General features: G+C 39.0%; 1 protein-coding gene across 1 annotated transcript in view; it reads right to left on the reverse strand.

Annotated features, from left to right (window-relative positions):
* Positions 1 to 11,248: 11,248 nt before the first annotated feature.
* Positions 11,249 to 24,908, reverse strand: part of LOC127629665 (tyrosine-protein kinase receptor UFO) — a 93,060-nt gene continuing 79,400 nt past the window's right edge. The window contains exons 18-20 of the mRNA XM_052106868.1: positions 17,660 to 17,819; positions 17,410 to 17,546; positions 11,249 to 16,317 (exon numbers count right to left, since the gene is read on the reverse strand). Coding sequence (XP_051962828.1) covers positions 15,864 to 16,317; positions 17,410 to 17,546; positions 17,660 to 17,819 — 751 coding nt within the window. The 3' untranslated portion in view covers positions 11,249 to 15,863. The remainder of the gene's footprint in view (positions 16,318 to 17,409; positions 17,547 to 17,659; positions 17,820 to 24,908) is intronic.

The following is a 24,908-nucleotide window of genomic DNA, read 5'->3' on the forward strand; positions in this document are numbered from 1 at the left end:
ATCTCATATAGGTTTTTATTTGTCCCATAAATAAATCTGACATGTTCTATCTATGAACATATTTAAAATTATAGCTCATGAGTATAAATTTGTACAAATTCAAATTGCACTAGTGTTAAAATATGTATTTGTTCCATGTGCACAAGTATGTGTAACTTTTTTAAACAGTGAAAATCTTTTATGAACATATGAAAATACATGTAAAACACATAAATGAAATGTCACATTTCTATATTGTATTTTACATTAATTATTACATTTTAACCAGGATATCACCATGAAAATAGCCACAGAAGTTAGCACAGTGCACAGTTAAAATCAAATTCTACCAACAGGATCATTTCAATTTTCTTACTGAATTTTGAGAAAATACGGTGTAAAATATGGGTAACACTTGACAATAAGGTTCTGTTTGATAACATTAGTGAATGCATTAGGTATTATTAACTAACAATAAACAGTATTTTTAATGCCATTTATTTATTATCTATTAATCATTGTTAATGTTTATTTATATAAAAAAGAAATGTCATTGTTAGTTCAGAATGCATTAACTAGTTTAATAATTGTAATTAGTTACATTTTCCATTAGTAAAATGGTATGCAATAACCATTTTACTAATGTAAATATTAGGGCTGGGTATTGATACAGATTTCCTGATTCGATTCCGATTCACAAATGAATGATTCGATTTGATATCGATTCATATGGGAATATTTCAGTTATAATGTCCCTTTTTCTTACATATGAAATAAATTCTCCCAGTTAATGCTGTGAATTATACAGGGGACCTTCTAACTAGGTAAAATATAAAAATTATAATTGTATTATCTTGTGACCAAAATCATAATTTTGGTCACATTTTAGCTTTTTAAAAATGAACAAATCAATGCATAATTTGTGCTATTTACAAGTATTTTCATTGATTTGTTAAACGCGTTAAAACGGGTACTGTCTCTTTAAGAAAATCCGCATTTCTGTGAACATCGTTCATAAATTAGAGCATGTTAAGGAGAGAGACTCGAACAGCTTTATATCATCCGTGAAATTGAAACATTTTCAAGCCAGTTACCCAATATGTTTAGCATAACGTAAAATTGGTTGCATATGTGGGTGATTTCCTCTCATCATAGTGGAGGGTTGCGCATAGTATAAAAGATCGATCTTGACATTTAAGAATCGATATTGAGATCGTTCAAATGAACTGCGCGATACATCAGGAAATCAATATTTTTTACCCAACCCTAGTAAAAATGTATGAATATATACTGAAATCAACATTAATCATTTAATAAAGAATATTTGATTTCATGTCATTGATGTTATCAATGTTACAAACTTGTGTTTTGACAATAGAACTTCCCAGGTCAAAGTTCATAGGAAGAAGCAGCTGCTCAAATGTGCCATGTTGAAAAAGTTATTAATTTACATTTTTACAGTAATTTTTGCACATGGTTCATTTGAATGTAATTTGTGTTACTTTGTTAAATGTTCATGTGAAAGATTTGTATTTTTAAAAACCATTTCATGGTATGAATAATTGAATTTAGTCTGATCAGTGGTAGATGTTTTGTGATGCTATTGACTCTATCTAGTATTTTAAGAGAATGTATCACTCATCGCTGGTGTTACAACCACTGATCTATATATATATATAGATCAGTGGTTACAACCCAAAATTAACCCTTGTGCTTCAATTTAAAAAAAGATACCCAGAGGTCCTCAGAGGACAAAAATATCACACTGCCATAATAATTTTATATATTAATATTATTTTCCACTTTCAGTTGTTTACCAAATATTCATTCATTTTCAGGATTTTAACCCTTTAAATGCCAGTTTGTTTAAATAATGCCACTGTTGTTTTTTTACACACACAAATTTCTCAATACGCACACACACACAAAACACACTCTAATATCCATATCAACACACCCACATAATTTTAGCTGCATCATTTATTCAGTTGTCCTGCAGTGCTCTATAATACAGCAAACAGAAAATAGGGGAAAAGCATGTATTTGCTCCATAGGCTAAACATGAGTAAAATGGCGCCATCTGGTGGAAAATGTTTAATGTGAAGCCAGGGCTCCTGAATGAAAGGACAATAACATAGAATTCATGATTTTAAGCTTTAATGGCACTGGGATCAAATTGTGCTGTTTTAATTGGTTTAAATTGGGACATTTTTGTCATTAAGGTCATGTGTAATTATTTTGTGTACACAGTGTATTATAGATGTATTATAGGAACTGAGGTTGAAATATCAAAATTCCCCCAAAAATACACACCTTTGGCACAATTTATGCCGTTGGCATTAACACCAAAGTGTCCCAAAGGTCGCACAAGAGTTAATTAATAAAATAAAGTCAAGTTGTGCTTTATGATAAAAATAATGTCAAGATGCTAAAAATGGTTTACCAACTGGTTTCATGGATGAAATCTGATCTGAATTGAATCAATTAACAATGAAAATGAAAAGCAAAAGTTGTCATAATTCAGTTGAACTACTGTAGTTATATAATGTAAACAAATACAACCTAACTACAATGTGTTCATTTAATCTCAGCAATCTCATCTCATATGCATTTGTGTTGTGAAGGATATATCAGCATTATGTTATGTACATATCAGTGTATTGACCTCTGAAAACTTATTTCAGTAAGAGATCATTGCCAGCAGACCCCAGAAGACAATGACTACTTCTGTTGTATATCATTCTAAACCCCTCAGTGTCCACTTTCATTTCCATCGCACCTGATGATAGGCTGTTCTCCATGTTGACTGGAGAAGGCGCCATCCTGCCACTCTGATTGTCCAGTACCAGGCTAACGGTCTCTGAAGACCCTGGGAGATCCACGGGCCAGATGTCGGAGTGAGAGTGAACGTCACTGCTGAGGCTGAACAGATCAAATCTTTCCAGGGATGTGGACAAAGACATGGACAACGAGTGTGTGGACATGATGTCCGATCTAGATACACTGTGTTTAAACTCTTCTGTAGATGCTTTTGCGCTCTGTAGAATTGTATTCAGTAAACGAGAGCGATCTGGCGAGTGTGCGCTTTATATAGGACCTGCTGCGCTACAGAACGCGAGCATTATGAGGTCATAAGAATAAGTCACCGCGTTTTCGCTGGCGTTCTAAAGACAGGTCACCATTATTATTATTATTTAAATATATGATAATCTAAACAAATATTGGCAAATGAAACACAAGTAAATTATATATTTAAATAAATAAGCCATTTAATAATTTCATGTGTGAAAGAGATTCCCTATGCACTGATGTGGACAAAATTATAATATATTCATATACTGAACTGTGATAATGTTTTGTTTTTTTCAGTGATTACTGAAAGTTTTGCACCAATATTTAAAAGCATTACTAATTGTTCATCTTAATTGATATTTTAAGTGGATTGGAAACACTTTACAAACAGGTTCCATTTGTTAACATAAGTTTACAACATTAGTTAACATGAATTAACAATGAACAATACTTAAATATGAACCAAAATTAATAAATGTTGTACATTTTAACATATAGTTTTTGTTTTAAATCAAAAGTTATATTAATTAACATTAGTTAATGCTCTATGAACTAACATTGAACAATTGTATTCGTATTAACTAACATTAACAAAGATTAATATATGCTGTAAACATGTATTGTTCATTGTTAGTTCATGATATGTAATGCATTAACTAATGGTAACAAATGGAACCTAATTTTAAAGTGTTACCAATGGATTTAGCAAGTGAATGTTTTACTTTTTAAATAAACCTATGCTGAAAAAAATAATACTTGAAATATTACATGTAAGTTCTAGTCACCATCTAGTTTGTTTAAAAGGGAATAAACAGTGTCCCCCACTGCCTGTAAAAAAATCTGGGATTTGGTCAAAAGATGGCATTCGGCGGTTTTTCTTTGTAGTATTTAGCATTTCTTAATTTTTGCTTGGGTCGGAGATATTCTAAGCTTTCTATAAAAGTATAATGTCAGGTGATTTAGAATTTGGATCTTAATAAAAAGTGTCCCAATTTACCCATTATCACTCTACATACATAAATACACATAGCCTTTTTTTCCCACAGTTATTTCCACCAAGATCAACAATTTTGCCACTATTATGAATAATAATAGGAAATAATATGAAATGGTTTGACTCAATATTGTTTTTAAAAAATATTTTAGAATTTGATGGGGCGGGAATAATTTTTCTGAAATAAATTGCATTCCCTCGCAAACAAATTTACCATGGTTTAACTACAGTAACCATATTTTAACCATAGTCATAATACAGTAAAATGAAAACTATGGTAGTAAAAATTAAAATTTTGTGGGTATCAAGATTTTAATATGCAAATACCATAGTTTAACTATCGGTATATGGGTATGGGCTGCCATGAGACAACCATTGACTTCCATAGTATGAAAAATAAAATACTATGGAAGTCAATGGTGCCCCACAACTGTTTGGTTATAAACATTCTTCAAATAAGCATTACTCAACCTGTAATATGGAGGCAGAGGCGTTTGGATCCATTTGCAGTAGTTTATTCACACATATGATCAAACAGAGAGAAGCAGACATAAACAAGGGCAGGCACACATAAAGGGGCAATCCAGTACTCGTAGTCAGACACAGGCAAGGGTCAGGGCAGGCAGCAAAGAATCACAGGGTCTAGAGTCCAGGCAGAGATCTAAGGTCCAGAGAATAATGGGGATCAGGGAATAACGCTTGGTAATGTCAGCAGAGCAGAACAACACTTCGCAAAGTAACAATGAATGGGGCAGTCCAGATATAGGGGAGATAATGATGAACAGGTGACAGTGATGAGGATAATCAGGTAAACCAGGCAGGGATGGAGCTAGATAATGACAGAGGGGAAGATGGGAAGTGTAGTTCTTAAAAGTCTGGGGAGAGGGAGCGGATGAAACCAGCGGGAGGCGTAGCAGAGCGCTCCGTGACAGAGCCCCCCTGCGAGCGGCTCCGGAAGCGAGGACCTGGCCGACGACTGGGTCTTCCACGGGGTCTTGGTGCGGGTCGATTTGGGTGGTCTTGATGGAAAGTGGAGAGTAACGAGGGGTCTAGAATATCCTGAGACCTCACCCAGGATCGTTCTTCGGGACCGTATCCCTCCCAGTCAATGAGATATTGTAGTACCCCGCCGCAGCGTCTGGAATCCAGGACCATTCGCACCCGGTATGCCACTGCGCCGCCGACCTCAATGGGGGGAGCCTGCACTGGAGTGACCTCCTCCTGGACCACCTCTCTCCTGGGAGTAGTAGCGGGTCTGAAAAGAGACACATGAAAGGTGGGTGAGATGCGGTAATGAGCAGGTAGAGCCAAACGAAAAGAGACAGGAGTGATTTGGCGGAGAATTTCGAATGGCCCGATGAACCGGGGGGAGAGTTTTCTGCAGGGAAGCTTAAGACGGAGATCCCTGGTGGAGAGCCACACCCACTGGCCAGGCCTGTATTGAGGTCCGCTGCGCCTTCTCCGATCTGCGTGCTGCTGATAGTGGCGGATAGCGCGCTGTAAGTGGACGTGGGCGGAGTTCCAGGTAGCCTCGCTGTGCCGTAGCCATGCGTCCACTGCGGGGAGATCGGATGGCTCACCAGCCCATGGGAAGAGCGGGGGTTGAAAGCCTAGAACACATTGAAATGGGGTTAATCCTGTAGCTGGTTTCACCAGAGAATTCTGGGCGTACTCTGCCCAGACCAAGAAGCGACTCCAGTCGTGTTGATTCTGATGGCAATAGGTGCGCAGAAAACGGATGAGGTCCTGGTTGAGCCGCTCCACTTGACCGTTGGCCTGAGGGTGGTAACCCGACGTGAGGCTTACGTTGATGTTTAGTTTGGTGCAGAGCTCTCTCCAGACTCTAGATGTGAACTGGGGGCCGCGGTCAGACACAATGTCATCAGGAAGTCCAAAGAGACGAAACACATGATTCACGAGGGCCTCAGCTGTTTGAAGGGCGGTAGGCAATCCAGCCATAGGAACGAAGCGGCATGACTTGGAAAAGCGTCAACCACTGACAGAATGGTAGTGAACCCCTGGGACCGGGGCAGATCGGTGAGGAAGTCCACGGCAATGTGGGACCAGGGGCGCTGAGGGACGGGCAGAGGTTGTAACAGACCAGCAGGTTTGAGATGAGAGGATTTGACGGTGTTGCAAATTACGCATTGGTGGATGAGAGTGATGACGTCGGCTTGCAAAGTGGGCCACCAGAACTGGTTAGAGACGAGCTGAGTGGTAGCCGTGATACCAGGATGGCCCGCACTGGGAGTGCAGTGAACCCATTGGAGGACACGATGGCGAAGCTCGAGGGGAACATAGAGGCGATCTGCAGGGCATTCTGGCGGGGCAGCGTGATCTTGCTGTGAAGCAGTTACCTCAGCGATTATATCCCATTGCACGGGTGCCACAATTAGTGTGGAGGGAAGAATAGACTCGGGCTTGGATGGTTCATGGGGACTATCAAACAGGCGAGAGAGGGTGTCAGCCTTCCCGTTCTTAGACCCCGGTCTGTAAGTGATTTTGAAGTTGAATCTGGAGAAGAACAAGGACCAGCGAGCTTGACGCGCATTCAAACACTTGGCGGATCTGATGTACTCCAGATTCCTGTGGTCCGTGAGGACAGTGAAAGGCTGGCGCGCGCCCTCCAACCAGTGCCTCCACTCTTCAAAGGCTGCCTTCATCGCCAGGAGTTCGCGATCGCCCACATCATAATTACGTTCTGCTGAGTTGAGTTTGCGAGAATGAAACACACAGGGGAACATCTTGGCCGGGTTGCCATGTCGTTGTGAAAGAATCGCACCTACTCCTGTGTTAGAAGCATCCACCTCCACGATAAACTCACTCTCTGGATTAGGGTGGTGAAGAATGGGAGCTGTGGTGAACCTCTCTTTCAGCCGCTCAAACGCAGAAGTGCACTCGGGAGACCATCTGAACTTCTTCCCCCCTCCCTGGAGAAGGGATGTGAGGGGAGCCACGATAATGCTGAAATTCCGTATAAATCTGCGGTAAAAGTTGGCGAACCCCAGAAAGCGTTGCAACTCCTTCACAGAAGAGGGTTGGGGCCAGTTAACCACAGCTTGGACCTTGCTATTGTCCATAAGGACCCCCTCGGCGCTGATGATGTAGCCCAGAAAAGAGATTCGGGTCTGATGGAACTCACATTTCTGAATCTTGGCGTATAGCTGATTGTCAATCAAGCGTTTCAGGACGGCTCGCACATCCCTATGCGTATCAGGTTATAAGCATTCCGTAGATCAAGCTTGGTGAAGTACCGGGCTGTGCGAAGCATCTCCAAGGCAGCAGGAACTTACGGCAGGGGATATTGATATTTTACGGTCACCTCATTCAGACCCCGGAAGTCAATGCACGGCCGGAGGCCAGCGTCCCTCTTCCTCACGAAAAAGAATCCAGCTGAAGCAGGGGATGTAGAGGTAGTGATGAAGCCCTTGGATAATTGCTCGTCGATGTACGCTTGCATGGCCTCAGTCTCAGGCTGAGACAATGGGTAAACTCTCCCGCGAGGTGGTACAGCCCCAGGTAGGAGTTCAATGGCACAATCGCCCGCTCGATGTGGCGGTAGTTGATCAGCCTCTTTCTCGCTGAATGCCCTGCTTAAATCGTGATAAACTGCCGGTACCTTATGAAGATCCAACTCCGTAGATGAAACGCGGCATGCTTCAGGACCTTGGACAGAGGGTGTGCGTGCTTCAGGACCTTGGACAGTGGGTGCGCAGACTCTCTGACAACGGGGAGACCACTGGGAAATCCTCCTCTCTGACCAGGAAATCTGGGGGTTATGATCCTTCAACCAGGGAAATCCTAGTATTACCGGATGAAGAGGTGAATTAATGGTAAACAGACGTATAATTTCAGTGTACTGAGAGCCGATGTTAAGCGTGAGGGGTTGTGTGATATACTGTACCCTCCTGGTCCCCAGGGGGCGCCCATCCAGCGCTGCGACTGCCATCCGGGGATCGCAAGAGACGAGAGGAAGACGATGAGTTTTGGCAAAAGCAAGATCAACAAAACACCCTGCCGCTCCTGAGTCAACCAAAGCTTTAGTTTTGACACACTCCTCATTAGAACTTAACGAAATCTCCAAAATGAGTGAGTTTAGAGATGAAACATGGGGACTCACCGCGATCGAATCTGGGGGTGTGGGTCTCCCAGGAGGTCTCACTGGACAGGCAGCTCTCAGATGACCAGGTTGGGCGCAATACATGCACAGATTATGCCTCCTTCTCCTCTCATGCTCGGCCGTAGAGATATGGGTGAAGCCGATCTGCATAGGCTCTGGTTCCGTGCCTACTGGGGGATTAACAAAGTAGTTAGTTTTGTACGATGAGCGGCGGGCCCGGATGAGATGTTCGAGGCGAATGGCGAGCTCCATAATCTGATTTAAAGTTTTTCCATCATCGCGGCAGGCTAGCTCTCCCTGAAGCTCAGAGATGAAACCCTTACGGTATAAGAGCTTGAGCGGGTCCTCAGCCCAGCCCGTCTGTGCAGCGAGCGTTCGAAAGGCGAGAGTGTAATCAGCCGCTGTAGAGCTTCCCTGGCGTAACGAAAGAAGGAGTTCCCCCGGATCCTTTCCGCCCGCTGGGTGTTCGAACACCTCTCTGAAGTGAGTAACAAACAAATCATAAGAGAGCGTAGAGAGCTGACCTCCTGTCCACATCGCTGTTGCCCATTCCAGCGCCTTTCCAGTGAGGAGCGAACACACAAAGGAGATACGGCTGTCGTCGGTGGCATGCTCCCGTGTCTGGTTAAAATAGTTCTCACATTGCATCAGAAAACCTTTACAAGAGCTGGATGACCCAGTGAATTTTTCGGGGAATGACAGCTTGGGATTGCTGGAAGAGGTACTCACAACAGGCGGAGAAGGCGCAGGTGCGGCGGATGGTGGAGCCTGATTAGCGGCCGTGATCGCTGGGGTGAGTGCTTGTATGGATTTCACCAGTTCCTCAGTGAGGGTAGTCAATTTAACCAGCTGCTGGCGGTGTGTAACCAACTCTGATGCTTGTAGAGAAACCTCGTGGGCTAGGCGGAACAAATCTGCTGGATCCTGTAGCGGGCGAAGTGTTCTGTAATATGGAGGCAGAGGCGTTTGGATCCATTTGCAGTAGTTTATTCACACATATGATCAAACAGAGAGAAGCAGACATAAACAAGGGCAGGCACAGATAAAGGGGCAATCCAGTACTCGTAGTCAGACACAGGCAAGGGTCAGGGCAGGCAGCAAAGAATCACAGGGTCTAGAGTCCAGGCAGAGATCTAAGGTCCAGAGAATAATGGGGATCAGGGAATAACGCTTGGTAATGTCAGCAGAGCAGAACAACACTTCGCAAAGTAACAATGAATGGGGCAGTCCAGATATAGGGGAGATAATGATGAACAGGTGACAGTGATGAGGATAATCAGGTAAACCAGGCAGGGATGGAGCTAGATAATGACAGAGGGGAAGATGGGAAGTGTAGTTCTTAAAAGTCTGGGGAGAGGGAGCGGATGAAACCAGCGGGAGGCGTAGCAGAGCGCTCCGTGACACAACCAAGATTATATTTCAAACATGCTCTATTTTTTGGTATTTCTCATTAATTTTCAATGGTCGGTCAATTTTGACCGCAAATACCAAACTCTTTTGTTTTTACGATCACTTAGACTTATTTCTTTTTTTCATATGGCAAATGGAGGAAAGGTCACCAAGTCTTGTACTGCTCAGATAAAAGAAACCATTTTTATTAAATGAGGAAAATGTATTTTGGTCAAAACCTAACCCTGACCAAATACCAAAGGAGGGTTTATTTTGTCAACTTCATATTAATATATTTGATTAATTATATTATATTATATGTATTTATTAGAGCTGTCTGAATTAACACGTTAACGCATGTGATTAATTTAAATGTTTTAATGCTTTAAACATTTTTCTAAAATGCAATTAACGCATTTACCGTTACTACAGCATTAACACTGGTGTGAAGGGCGGAACATTTGTAATGTGTCCGTTCGGAGTCATTACACTGATGCACACACCACAAACACACACAACAGCGCCAGAGCCCTTCCAACAGGACAAGCCTACAAGTTTAGCATATGATAGCATAACGTGACCCATTGACATTCTGTGGGCGGTACTGTCATAATAATCTCATATGATGAAGCCCTGGAGGTTGATATCTCAGTATATAAAATACTTTCTGACATTGCTTCCCTGTCAGTGATAAAAGTCCCATCCTTGCTTGTTTTGTAAATCATACAGTGCTAAGAGCTTTTGTGGCATTTTAATTACCACAGAAGCAAGTCAAATCTTAACCATCACCAAGACACAGAATGAGATGTTTTTGTTTGCCAACGCTTTTCATGGTGAGTTCAAAGCTTGACGCTGCCGTTGGCGCTCTGACGTGAATCATGAACGCAGCTTCACGATTGCTTCTGGGAAAGCAGATTCTACTGGCAGATAAAAATTGTGGAGGATGAGAGTTTAAGAGATTTAATGCCATTGCAATGAAAATGCGACCTATGTGGGGACTAGTTCTTTCAGTTAGTCAAACTCCCACTTTGAGAAACGTTTAATGTAACTTTAATTGGTGATATTTTAGTGAATTGTCTTTATATCGCGGAACGCTTTGTTTGGAAAATGTTGATAAAGCATTATATTTCTACATATTGTTTTGTTTTCTTTCCTAAGATGAAAATAAATTAATTTTGATAAGAAAATAAGTACTGTATATACAGTGTCAAATTGCAGCACTTTCAAAATATGCGATTAATCGCATAATTTTTTTGTAGTTAATTGTGATTAAACATTTGAATCGACCGACAGCACTAGTTTTAATACATAATATTGTCGACTTGGCCACTGCCTGTGAACAGTTTTAATAAACCTAATGCACAAAGTATGCACATGGAAATATAACGGATTATATTTAGCCTCTTTATAATTTAACATTTGATTTTGAGCGATCACTGTAAAAAAATCTTGTTGTTTCAACTTAAAAAAGTGTGTTTGTTGTGTCAACTTAAGAGGTACAGTTCACATAAATCTACTTGTCAAATAAGCCTAATGTATTTTTAATTAAACTTGACTTTCTTACTTTAATTATCGTTATTCTAAATAAATTTAAACTGAATATAGATGTTCAATTGCTTATATTATCATTAAAAAAAAATTATATTAATATTAATTGTACACACACACATCACAAAAAAATCATCAATTATGCAGGCAGTATTTAATAAAAAAAGTGTATCAAAATCACAATATTAGACAGAATATACACCTAGAGTAAAGCTAAACTTTTGTGTATCAACTACTGAGCCATTTTAAGGCAAAGTACTGTCTGTCAAAGGCACTTTGAAACATGTGCTTCTATGAATATTGAGTTTGACTTCTGTCACCATTTGCAGTCAGCTGAAATTCTAAAAGGCCTTCAAATCCATACGAAAGTCTGGTGCCAGTGACAAAATTGATCAAAATGACGAGCATGTGACATATACACACTAGATGTCTAAAACAACAGATTCTAGGGGTCATACACTCTAAACGGCTTTTAGACAACAAACATGTTTATCATACATGTCACACACGAACAGTATCATTATTTACATAGACAGCACCGCTATGGTTTGTCATCTGATGCAACATTTAAAGCATTGTGGTTCACTGATATAAGTGAAGGGGTGGAAATAATAAAGTACCACATTACATCTGAGTTCTCACACAGGTTCTGTGATGCACCTGTGAAAGGATTCGTTTGAGAATGTCTGATTCACTTTTACTTATATTTCAGATTTGAATTCTTTTTTAATTCATGTATAATAAACACATTACAATGCATCTAAAATAAAAAAAAATTAAAATGTATATAAAAAATGATTGTAAAAATTGTATGATCGACTTTTTGTAATATTATAATATTTTGATAAGATTATAATATCATGGTGTAAATTTGATGACAGATACAAAACAAAACATAATAAACAAAGACACAAATAAAACACTTATAAAAATGATTAGTGCAAAATATCAAATTTACCAAGAACATCAAGAAACAAACAAAAAGTCTAAAACTGTGCTTGAGTGTGGGGCAGGGCCTCCGATAAGAAAGACGTGGCATTTGTGTGGTCTAACGGTTCAGTCTACTGCCCTTTTCTACTCTTCAAATCAGTTTACAATAACAGGACCAGAAGCACAAAACTGGTTTCATATCAGAGTAAAAATTATACAAATTTATCAACTTTGTTGATTCCATAAACCTCAGAAACAGAGTTTAAAAAACATGTATACAACTTGAAGTTAGCAAGACTGTTTACACTGTTGAGCTGATATGACATCATCACTGGCGATTTGGTTTGCTTTGACAGCTGTGGATTAGAATTGTGTTTCTTTGGAAAAGGATGCTCGTCAGAAGGAGGCTTGAGACACTTCATGTAAAATGTCATAGAGGACAGGAACAAATTAAAAGAATAGTCTGCCCCAAATAAAAAACTCTGTAATCATTTATTCACTCTCATGTTGTTCCAAACCTGTATGCAGTCTTTTTTACTTTGCTGTGGAAGAATCGGTATGCACGCAACAACGACAATTCATACCACATCTGTCAATCTCCAAAACATGCCACAAAAGATGTCCATATGTCTTGTGCGCTATATTCCAGTTCTTCTGAAGTCAAACAACAGCTTGTGTAATTAACTGATTTAAGTCATTATTCACTGATCATCTTCAACTGCATTTGTGAGTACAGATTAAAACATTTCGGAGCACCGAAGAATTTATTTTCTGAAAAAGTTCCCACGTTCCCTCACAATTATTTTAGGTTCCATAGCAATACCTTTCATCCATCCCTTTCAAAAATGAACTAGGGGTTTACAACAGTAAAATCTACAGACAGAAGCATAATTAGTTTTATTGCTTTTGCAAACTATTTTGAAGGCCACAAAACTGAGAGAATTGTCAGGAAATTCAGTTTTTAGTACCATTAGACGAACTATAAAAAAATAAATATTCTTTATGTATCATATTTGATACATTAGGCTAATAAAGGTCATTATCCTCCTGAGGCCCAGCAATTCATTTTTGTGAAAGACATTTGTTATTGAGGTTTTTCTACAGTGGTAAATCTTGGGATATTATTAGGTCTTTTCAGAGTTTGGTCATGACAACTTCCTCTCCTTCTATAAATATGAATTGAAATGTATCACAGTTCAATTCAGCGCATCAAATACAATAAGAATAAAATATTATTTTCTCAAACTATTTTTATTATATGTATTTTTTGCACAAAACCCTATATTAACATTTAAAAAAGGGATTTTTTTTCGCTGGGTCTCAGGAACTTATGGTGAGATGACATCATAATAGCTTGTAAAGTAAAATAATGAGATCTTTCTAATGACAGAGCATGCTGCATATATGAAAATACACAGAAATATTAGTTCACATTGTAAAAATATCTTATAAAATGTCAGAATTGTCAAATCTCAGATTTGTTTTGTGGTGGGCATAAATGTAATGTAATGATGATTGAGAGATATTCCTCAAAAGCCTGTTGTATCATATTTGATACATGGATTTCAAAGGGGATTTTCAATAAAATAATATACCAAATTTTAACCAAGCACAAGTTGCTTATATTCAGGAAATACTCATTTTAAAATATAAGTAACAATGTGTGACATGTCACGTTACGCTCAAGTCCGTCGCCATTTTAAATAGATCGATATAAACATTGAAACCGCTTTTTTCACAAATAACCACTAGATGGTGCCATAAACATGTGAAACTTACATACCACAGGTCGTTTGGCTCATCAGCTTAAATAGAGTTTTAAAAAGGAGCCATCAATCATTGAGTATCATATTTGATAGAAAATGCAAAACTATAGATGTTATTCACAGCAGCACCATCTTTGATTTTTGATGGGAATGACAATGAGTCTGTGAGGGACAGATGTACGGTCTCTAAAAAAAACTGTTCAACCTATTTAAAAGTGTTTTTGGACCGTTCCACTGATAAAACAGTCAAAAAAATATATTTCTAAAAAATTTCAGTAGCACGTTACACAAAGCTGTCATATGACTTCAGAAATCTTTTAATATAACACATAAGTCGTATGAACTAATTTTCATCATGATCACACAGGAAGTCGGCATGATGTTTCTGATAATTCCGGTATTCTGGGTCTACAACATTATGCTGGCTCACCAACAAGCGGCATCTCCTTTCAGACTTTTTTGCATCAGCTCCAACGTGTTTACCTTCCTATGTGGCATGACCGGAAGTGTGTTGCGTTAGAGACCTGGGTTCAGATGAGGTTGACGCCAGGATGTAATTGCGTTTGCATAATTAGTGATGGGTGCGATTTGAAGGATGCATTTTTCCCAATAACATTACATTTTCACTCCACTGATGGTTAGGTTTATGTTTGGGGTGTGTTTGGGGGGATCAGCTTATAATATATGAATTCCACTTCACTGTATTACAGCCTTTACAGCTGAAAGCAACTCGCTTCACAAATCTCTTTTGGCGCCCCTCTGTGGACATTTCACCCAATGCCTATACGCCCATCCGCACTGGCCACTGGGGGCAGTGTTTTGCAATTTGGTAAGCCCAGACTGATTTTAGCTAAAGAAATGTCAACCTACTCCGTTTTTGATATTTTGTCCTTTGTGGAGCTTGACAGACATGGTCACTATGAACCGCTGTTGTATGGAAAGTGCTGTGAAATGATTCTTTAAAAAAAAAAAAAATAAATCTAAATGATAGAATTTTCCATTTTGGGTGAACTATTCCTTTAAATATTGGACCAGTTCCATTTCATTCTAGACAGTGGCAGTTTCATGCTAGTTTGTGGCATTTGGTCAATCTAACCTTTGTATTATTGGTCATTGTAGATGCAAGCATCTCCTGAGTTTACTGTTAATGGTGAATGGTCAATATCAGCAGCATCTATATGAAGTAACTGAGTTTTAAAAACAAAACTGTCCTCATTACATTAGTTTATTATATACTGATATGAATCTCATAAGGCTATGGTAAGTGTGCTGTATATATATCTGAGCTTTTCTGGAAAATCTGGATGTGACAGAATCATTATTAAAAAAATATGAATACGATAGACATTTTTGATATCAATAACTACATTGCTACTAGTGCGAATGCCCATTCCGATACCGACTGTTCAATTACAACTAGTAAAAATGCTAATTATTGTTATTTGTACATTTATTTCAACTTTTTAAGATTTGGTGTTTCAAATATCTGGAAATGGATTATCGATAAATGTAAGAGTAATTAAAGATACAGTATCTTAACAGGCTTTCTTACTAGTTATAATAGCACTAAAAATATCTGACATTAACTTTGTCACTAGTGAAAACCAAATTAGAGATGTAACAAATTAGCATTTTTACTAGTTTTAATTGTTACTAGTGCAAATGAGCATTGCGATATCAACAATGTAATTACTGATATCAAGAATTAATTTCATATTCATAATAATCTTTACTATTACGTAGGAATTTCAACAGTTTTTAATAGTAAAAACCTAATTAATCATATAAAAAGATCATTTGAATTATCCTGCATATCCTGTATACACACATGCTTGTGATAGTATGCAAAGTTTTTTGACTTTGCATAATGGAAACTTTTCGCATCACACCTGGTTGGAAAATATAATTCATGATCCATACACCTCTCATAATCTACACTAAACAGTAAAGATCATTTGAAAAGCAAAGGAAAAACTTTTGTGGAATGTTTGTGCAAAATTGGGATAGGAGCAGTAACTCAGCTCTCCACAAGAGGCAGTATAAGTCAATGTCAGTCACTGTGGCATCAATGCCAGGGCACTTTCTTGCTACCTGGGCCATCTCTCTCCTCAGGGGCTTGAGTTTCAAAGGGCGGCACTGGAGTGGAACAGGACGAAGGTTGGAGCGCCAGAGTGGGTGTAGACCCCATAAGGTTGAGACTCTCCATGGAGTCGGTGTTGAACAGCCGCTGGTTCTCGTGCTGAGGGCAAATCACGTACCGGCTGGGGTGGTGGACTTCCACAGTGGCCACTGTGCCTGAGCCCTTCAGGGCCCCGAGTGCACAAGGGAGCCCCATTATGGGGTCACGGCCCCCCATGGCCCCCAGCTCGCCGGAAGACTCCTCCATATTGACATAGAGTATCTCATCTGGGTCTTGGCTCGGCAGATCTTCCAGGACCTTTTCAAGCTCACAGCGCAAGATCTCAAATCTTGGCCGGTCCTTTGGGCTCAATAACCAGCAGGAGAACATCAGGGAATAACTGTAAAGAACAAACAGCGACACATAGATGTCAGTGACGTCAAACATTAGTACGGTTGGGAACCGAAAATTGGTTCTTGTTAATAATTGGTTCCATTTAAAAAACAAACAAAAAAAATGAACACCAGAACCGTATGATTGTCATGACTGTTGTTTCCACTAACAGTTCCCAACCATGCAATTTTCCACTGATGTGGATGGAACACATGAGGTGGTGGACGCGACGGTGTATTGGCGTGACGATTGCATCACTGGTGCCCCTCACTGCCTAGTTCACCTATGCCTAGATACAACCTTGAATGACTCTAATTGCCAGTTCTTTTGAATCTACATCACAAAATAAACAGTGCGACCAGTGTAGTCCAATTTTTAAGCGAACAATTCTAATGAGCCAATTCTTTTGAAACTACAACAAGAAATATACAGTGCGACCAGTGTAGTCCAATTCCCGAATTATTGACTCCAATTAGCTGTTTAGAGAATCAAAATCCTACAGCATGACCAGTGTAGACAGATTCTTGATTCTTTTGAATCCACAGCATGAAACATACCACAGCACGACTACTGTAGTAGTCCAATTCCCAAATGAATGACTCTAATGAGCTGGTTCTTTAGAATCTGCATCACAAAATATACAGCGTCACCAGTGTAGTCCAATTCCTGAGTGAACAACTCTAATGAGCCAGTTCTTTTGAATCAACAGCATGAAACACACAGCCCGACTACTTTAGTAGTCCAATTCCCAAATGAATGATTTTAATGAGCCGGTTCTTTTGAATCAACAGGATGAAACACACAGCATTACTAGTGCAGTCCGTTTCCCGAATGATTGACTCTAACGAGCCGGTTCTTTTGAATCCACATCACAAACTATACAGCGTGACCAGTGTAGTCCGATCCCCGAATGAATAACTCCATAATGCGATCTATAAACCTTTGCATTTCATATTCATTTTCCTGCCACAAGTGGTTCGACAATGCAATAATTAAAAACCCATCATATATCAATAACAGGCAGCTTTTTCTTTTACTACAGTAACACACATGGATCACATCATTAGATGCTCAAAGGTTCTTTGAAAAGCACACTTACATGCTGTCCAGACAGTCTGGAGGTTGTTTGAGTCGGTTGCCCTGTCTCAGATAATCATAGATTTCACTGTTCTCCACACCAGGGTACGGCGTCTGACCACGAGTCGCTATCTCCCACATTGTCACTCCAAATGACCACTGTAAGACACACAAATCAGTAGTTCTTTAGGCCACTTTATATTGTTCATTTTCTGGAATTGAATCTTAAGTCTTTAAGGGAGCCCTTATGAAAATATGCTGAGACGTCTTACCACATCACTCTTGGTGGTGTACACTCTGTCTGCCAGGCTCTCAATTGCGATCCACTTTACAGGCATCTTAGAGATGCGGCCCTGTCTGTAATAATCTCCATTATAGATCTTCTTCGACAGGCCAAAGTCAGCCACACACACGTTCATGTTCTCGTTTAACCTTGTAAGCAGAAAAAAAATAAATCACAATGTGCCTTTTTAGAGCACAACCAAAATCTATTGAGAACTGTAAAAACAACATTCATCAGACATCTAAGGACCAGATGCAATCTGTATACATTTCCACAATTCTGTACTGATTTTGATGGAAATATGAGGAATTCTATGGAATGCATTAAATGTACAGTATCTCACAAAAGTGAGTACACCCCTCACATTTTTGTAAATATTTGATTATATCTTTTCATGTGACAACACTGAAGAAATGACACTTTGCTACAATGTAATGTAGTTAGTGTACAGCTTGTATAACAGTGTAAATTTGCTGTCCCCTCAAAATAACTCAACACACAGCCATTAATGTCTAAACCTCTAGCAACAAAAGTGAGTACACCCCTAAGTGAAAATGTCCAAATTAGACCAAAGTGTCAATATTTTGTGTGGCCACCATTATTTTCCAGCACTGCTTTAACCCTCTTGGGCATGGAGTTCACCAGAGCTTCACAGGTGGCCACTGGAGTCCTCTTCCACTTCTCCATGACATCACGGAGCTGGTGGATGTTAGAGACCTTGTGCTCCTTCACCTTCCGTTTGAGGATGCCCCACAGATGCTCAATAGGGTTTAGATCTGGAGACATGCTTGGCCAGTCCATCCCCTTCACCCTCAGCTTCTTTAGTAGGTCAGGTGGTCCTCTTGGAGGTGTGTTTGGGGTTGTTATCGTGCTGGAATACTGCCCTGCGGCCCGTCTCCAAAGGGAGGGGATCATGCTCTGCTTCAGTATGTCACAGTACATGCTGGCATTCATGGTTCCCTCAATGAACTGTAGCTCCCCAGTGCCGGCAGCACTCATGCAGCCCCAGACCATGACACTCCCACCACCATGCTTGACTGTAGGCAAGACACACTTGTCTTTGTACTCCTCACCTGGTTGCCGCCACACACGCTTGACACCATCTGAACCAAATAAGTTTATCTTGGTCTCATCAGACCACAGGACATGGTTCCAGTAATCCATGTCCTTAGTCTGCTTGTCTTCAGCAAACTGTTTTCGGGCTTTCTTGTGCATCATCTTTAGAAGAGGCTTCCTTCTGGGACGACAGCCATGCAGACCAATTTGATGCAGTGTGCTGCGTATGGTCTGAGCACTGACAGGCTGACCCCCCACCCCTTCAACCTCTGAAGCAATGCTGGCAGTACTCATACGTCTTGTTAAGGGGTCTAACGGTCAGAGTAAAAATGATGTGCTGGTGGATCCCAAGAAGTGTTTATTACGGTGCAAAAGTATTAACAGTGAAAATATTTACATAAGTATAAACAATAGCTACACAAAAGAAAATTGCATCAATGTGCAAAAATGGCTAAACCAACAAATGGCCCATGTCCACAACACTGTTCCATTAACCTCTTCTCAAAAAAGAAACGAAAAGAAAAGAAAAAAAAAAAAAAAAAAACCTGAGCTCTATCAGTACCCTTTTTATAGGATGTAGCTCCTCCCTTAGAATGAACTAATGTGGGGGAAAAATAAACATCAATTTCATGTATAAGCAAACAAAATGGGGCCTAGAATATCAGGCCACCCAATATGCAACTAGTCCACACAACAATTGATAACAGAAGGGAAATAAACAGCAAAACAAACACAAAACCTGCTGTTATAAAAGTTCCCCCTCTGAAAATAATAATTAATGGTATAGCCCAATTGGATGGGTGTGGCCAATGCTTTAAAACTGGATCAAACCAGGAGAACTGTTTGGTTACCTGTCAGGTAGAGAGATGGAAAGAGTTGAGGTATTTAAGTATTTGGGAGTATGGTTTGATAGGAAGTTGACATGGGTATTTCATATACAGAAGATGGTGGATAAGTGTAAGAAAATTCTAAATGTTATGAGATGCTTGTGTGGGGTTGAGTGGGGTGCATCTGGGTCAGCATTGAGAACAATTTACACTGGGCTAATGAGATCAGTGTTTGATTATGGGTGTGTAGCATATGGGTCAGCCTCCAAGTCATTATTATATAAACTTGATGTAATGCAAAACCAAGTCTTGAGAATATGTAGTGGAGCAGTCAAAACCTCTCCAGTGGCAACCATCCAAGTGGAGGTGGGGGAGATGCCATTGTATTTGAGAAGAGATCAGCTTGCTCTAGTGTACTGGGCTAATCTTATGGGACATAATGATGATCACATTGCACAGCCAGTATTAAGAAACTGTCAAGAGCGACTGAATGAGGGAGTTAAAAGCTTTGGGTGGTATATCAAACAAAAAGTTGAGAATATGGGGTTAAGTGAACTTAATATCTGTACTACAGTACCATACTCTACAGTTCCCCCTTGGACTTTTGAGGAACTAAAAGTGGATCTAGGGCTACTTGAAGAAAAGCAGGAGAATGAAGTGGACAAATGGAGAGTTAGTAGATATATAGCAGAACATTACAGGCAGGATATGATCATATTTACAGATGCTTCGAAAAGAACTGATAAGAGGGTGGGAGTGATGCATGTGGTGCCTGAATTGGGGTTGGCTGTAGGTAAAAGGCTAAATGATGATTTGGCTGTATATACGGCAGAGCTTGTAGCTTTATGGTTTGCCCTGTTATGGGTAGAAAGTAATGGGGGTAATAGAAAAGTAGTTATAGCATCTGACTCTAGTTCTGCTCTTTTAAGTCTCCAGAATTCCCACTCAGGGTCTAGGAAAGACATTCTTCTGGATATTTTACAGTTAGCGAGTGGATTGCAAAAGGCGGGTTTAAAATTTTCCTTCTTATGGGTTCCAGCCCATATAGGGGTGGAGGGGAATGAGCTGGCTGATATATATGCCAAGAAAGCAGCAGGAAAAGTCAACATTGATGTGGACATAAAATACAGCAAAGCAGAGGTTAAGAGTATTATTAAAACAAAATCTTATGAAAAATGGCAAGTCTATTGGGATAATGAACCCGGTGGGAGACATCTTTTAGTATACAGCCTAAAGTTAAAAAGTTTGCAGTTTCGATCAGAACTAGACATGAGGAAGTGGTATTGTCCAGGTTGAGAATTGGGCATACCAGACTTAATAGTACCTTATTTCTAATGAAAAAGCATGTTGATGGAAACTGTGGGTATTGTATCAGGTGTAGCCATGAAACAGTAGAGCATGTATTAATTCATTGTCAAAAATATTATCAAGATAGGCAGAGGTTTATTGCTTAAGTAGAAGCCAATGAAAGTGTATTTGAATACAGGAATATTTTACAAAGAAAGGATGGAAAGATTTTGCATTTTTTGTTTTTGTTTTTAAAGAATACAGGCCTTTTGAAAAGAATTTAATTTTATAGAAAATAGATAACTCCTGTTATACACTCCACTCCAGCGGTGGCGGTAATGCAACAAATAGTTGTCAACCGCCATTTAAAAAATTGAAGAAGAAGAAGAGAACTGTTTGGCGAATGTCAGGAAATAAAAAAAGAGTATGGTTATCCTATAATGAAAGAAGGAGAGAAAGTAATAATAGAGAGCAAAGGTAAAGCAGAGTTGCTGGCAAGGACATTTGTTAAAATACATAGTAATAGTAATTTGAGTAATGAGGAAAAGACGCAGAGGGAGAAAACAATAAGAGATAGTGTTGAAGTAATACAGGATGGTGGGGATAATGAAAGTACCATAAATGTGATGTTTACAATGGGTGAGTTGAATAATGTCTTAAGAAAATCGGGAAAAACAACGCCAGGGAATGATCAAATAAGTTATTTTATGATAAAAAATTTAAATGATGAGAGTAAAGAAATGTTATTAAAGTTATATAATAAGGTATGGGAAGTGGGATGTTTGCCAAAAAAGTGGAAAGAATCAATTATTGTCCCTATATGTAAACCAGGTAAGGATCCGAGTTTGGCAGAAAGTTATAGACTGATTGCTTTAACGTCACATGTAGGGAAAATTATGGAAAAAATGATAAATGAAAGATTAAAGTATTATTTGGAGACAAAGGAATTGATAAAGGATTACCAGAGTGGGTTTAGAAAGGGATGAAGCACAATAGATCCGGCTATATGTTTAGAAAGTGAAATTAGAAAAGCTCAAATTAATAAAGTATATTAACTCTATATTGTGTGTATTGTATATAATTATCGTGTTGTGTAATTATGTGTACATTTGATTTGTAAATTGTGTTGTGTAAGTATGTTGTTTACTGTAATTGGTATATGTCTCGTCACTGTCATGACTGCTATGTTGCTCGGAACTGCACACAAGAATTTCACCTACTGTTGCACTTGTGTATATGGTAGTGTGACAATAAAGTGATTTGATTTGATTATCTGTATTTTTTGATGTTGAGAAGGCGTACGATATGTTGTGGAAACAAGGACTTATGATTAAGATTTATAAATTGGGAATAAGAGGGAGAATGTATAGTTGGATCAAAAACTTTTTAACTGATAGGTGGATCGCAATAAGAGTAGGGACAGAATTGAGTACAAAGTATTTAGTGGAAAATGGAACTCCTCAAGGGAGTATAGTTAGTCCAGTTTTGTTTTTAATTATGATAAATGAAGTGTTTAGTAGAGTTGATAGATCTATAAGTGTTGCTTTATTTGCAGATGACAGTGTTATGTGGAAAAGGGAAGAAATATAGAATATATAGTGAGGAAGATGCAAGAGGCAATTGGGAAGGTAGAGAGTTGGGGAATGGAATGGGGTTTTAGGTTTTCAGTGGCAAAGACCAAAGTAATCTGTTTTTCTCAAAGGAAAAATCAAGAACAGATTCAACTTAAACTTTATGACAAAAATCTAGAGAGAGTGGAATGTTTTAAATATCTCGGGATATGGTTTGACAAAAAACTTAACTGGAAAATACATATTGAGAAAGTTGTTGAAAAATGTAAAAGAATATTGAATGTAATAAGATGTCTGAGAGGTAGAGAGTGGGGAGCAAATAGGACCTCATTGAAAATAGTTTATATTGGATTAATTAGGGCAGTTATTGATTATGGATGTACAGTTTACCAGTCTGCTTCAAGAACTTTACTAAAAAAGTTGGATGTTATTCAAAGTCAGGCGTTGAGACTCTGTTGTGGTGCTTTTAAAACAACCCCAGTAGCGGCATTACAAGTAGAAATGAATGAGATGCCATTGGAGATTAGAAGAAATCAGATAGCATTAACTTACTGGGCAAATTTAAAAGGGCATAAGGAAAGACACCTGACTCAGAAGGTGTTACAACCATGTCAAGAAAGGGAAAGACGACAGATTAAGAGCTTTGGATGGATAATAAGGTATGCAGTCGATGAGATGGGGATAGGAGATATGACGGTAAGGCCAACTGTGCCATTATCTAATGTTCCATCTTGGATATTAGGGGAGTTAGAGGTAGATTTGCACCTTTTAGAGTGGAAAAAAGAGAATAGTATTGATAGGAGTCAGGTTAGTAGATACATAGAGAAGTATTCTATGTTTGTTAAGATATATACAGATGCATCAAAAACAGAAGTTAATAGAGTAGGAGCTGCGTTCATTATACCAGAAGTGAATGTTATGTTAAATAAGAGAGTAAATGATAAAATGTCAGTGCATACAGGAGAAATGCTGGCCATTCTCTTAGCCCTTGAGTGGGTTGAAAATAGTAGGTCAAGGGAAGTGTTAATAGGGTCAGATTCAAGTAGTGCGTTAACCAGTATTAAGAACATGAAATCAGAAGTAAGACAGGATATTTTGTTGGAAATAGCCCAAGCTGTTTATAGAATTAATAGAGTAGGAGTAGTAGTAAAATTCATCTGGATTCCAGCCCATATAGGAGTAGAAGGAAATGAAATGGCAGACAAATATGCCAATAATGCAACAAAAAAAACAGAGATAGATATGGAAATAAGTTATAGTAAGGCGGAAGTTAAAAGCATAATCAAAGAAGAAATGAGAAAGAAGTGGCAAGTGGAGTGGGATATAGAAACAAAAGCAAGAATGTACTACAGTATCCAGAAGAGGGTAGGAGGTATGAGAGAAAATAGTAGGAATAAAAGGGAAGAGGACATTATTTCAAGAATGAGATTTGGGCATACTGGATTGAATAGTACGCTTAAATTAATAGGGAAGCATGAGACTGGGATGTGTGAGGTCTGTAATATTAACGAAACAGTAGAACATGTAATTATTAATTGTCATAAGTATAAGGAGGAAAGGATGAGGCTGAAAGACTGGTTTAGAAAAGAAAAAAATAGATTTGAAATGAAGGAACTATTACAAATGAATTCAGGGCATGTAGGGTATAGAGCGATATTTGTGTTTTTGAGTAATACGGGGCTTAGTAGAAGGATATGAGTTTAGTTTCCTTAGAAAATTGTATTTATTAATGATGAAAATGTATGAATATTAATAATGTTATTAGATATTTATGAAGTTATTTATTGGTTTTATTATGGATGTATGTAGGTATTTATATATTTATTTTAAGGGTAGTGAGGAAAGGCTATTGTGATCCACACTCCATATCAGAAGGTGGCGGTAATGCACACTTAAAAGTTGTTTGCCAACCGCCATTAAAAGAAAGAAGAAGAAGAAGAACTGTTTGGCTATACAGCATGTGAACCAGAAAATGAGCAGCAGGCAGGATGATTGTGGAAATGTTATATGAAATAAAGCTAAATGACATTTGATGAAGTGTTGTGGCCTTATTTGAATATGTACCTTGATTGTACTGAAAAGAAAAGAAAACCCAGAACACAAAACCAACTGGCACAATGACAACACCAAAAACAATCACAAAACACATATCTGATTTAAAAAGATTGTAAATGCCAGCATCAATCAGTGTATGTAAGATGTTGATTTGTAACGTCATCAGGTTAGCCTGCGACCCTTCTATTTCCAAAAGAAAACCTCTGGATATGACGCTGAGCACGTGCACTCAACTTCTTTGGTTGACCATGGCGAGGCCTGTTCTGAGTGGAACCTGTCCTGTTAAACTGCAGATCAGTGTCAGGGTCTTGGCAATCTTCTTATAGCCTAGGCCATCTTTATGTAGAGCAACAATTCTTCTTTTCAGATCCTCAGAGAGTTCTTTGCCATGAGGTGCCATGTTGAACTTCCAGTGACCAGTTTGAGGGAGTGTGAGAGCAAT

Source organism: Xyrauchen texanus, chromosome 36, assembly GCF_025860055.1.
Source record: "Xyrauchen texanus isolate HMW12.3.18 chromosome 36, RBS_HiC_50CHRs, whole genome shotgun sequence".
In the NCBI taxonomy this organism is placed as follows: domain Eukaryota; kingdom Metazoa; phylum Chordata; class Actinopteri; order Cypriniformes; family Catostomidae; genus Xyrauchen; species Xyrauchen texanus.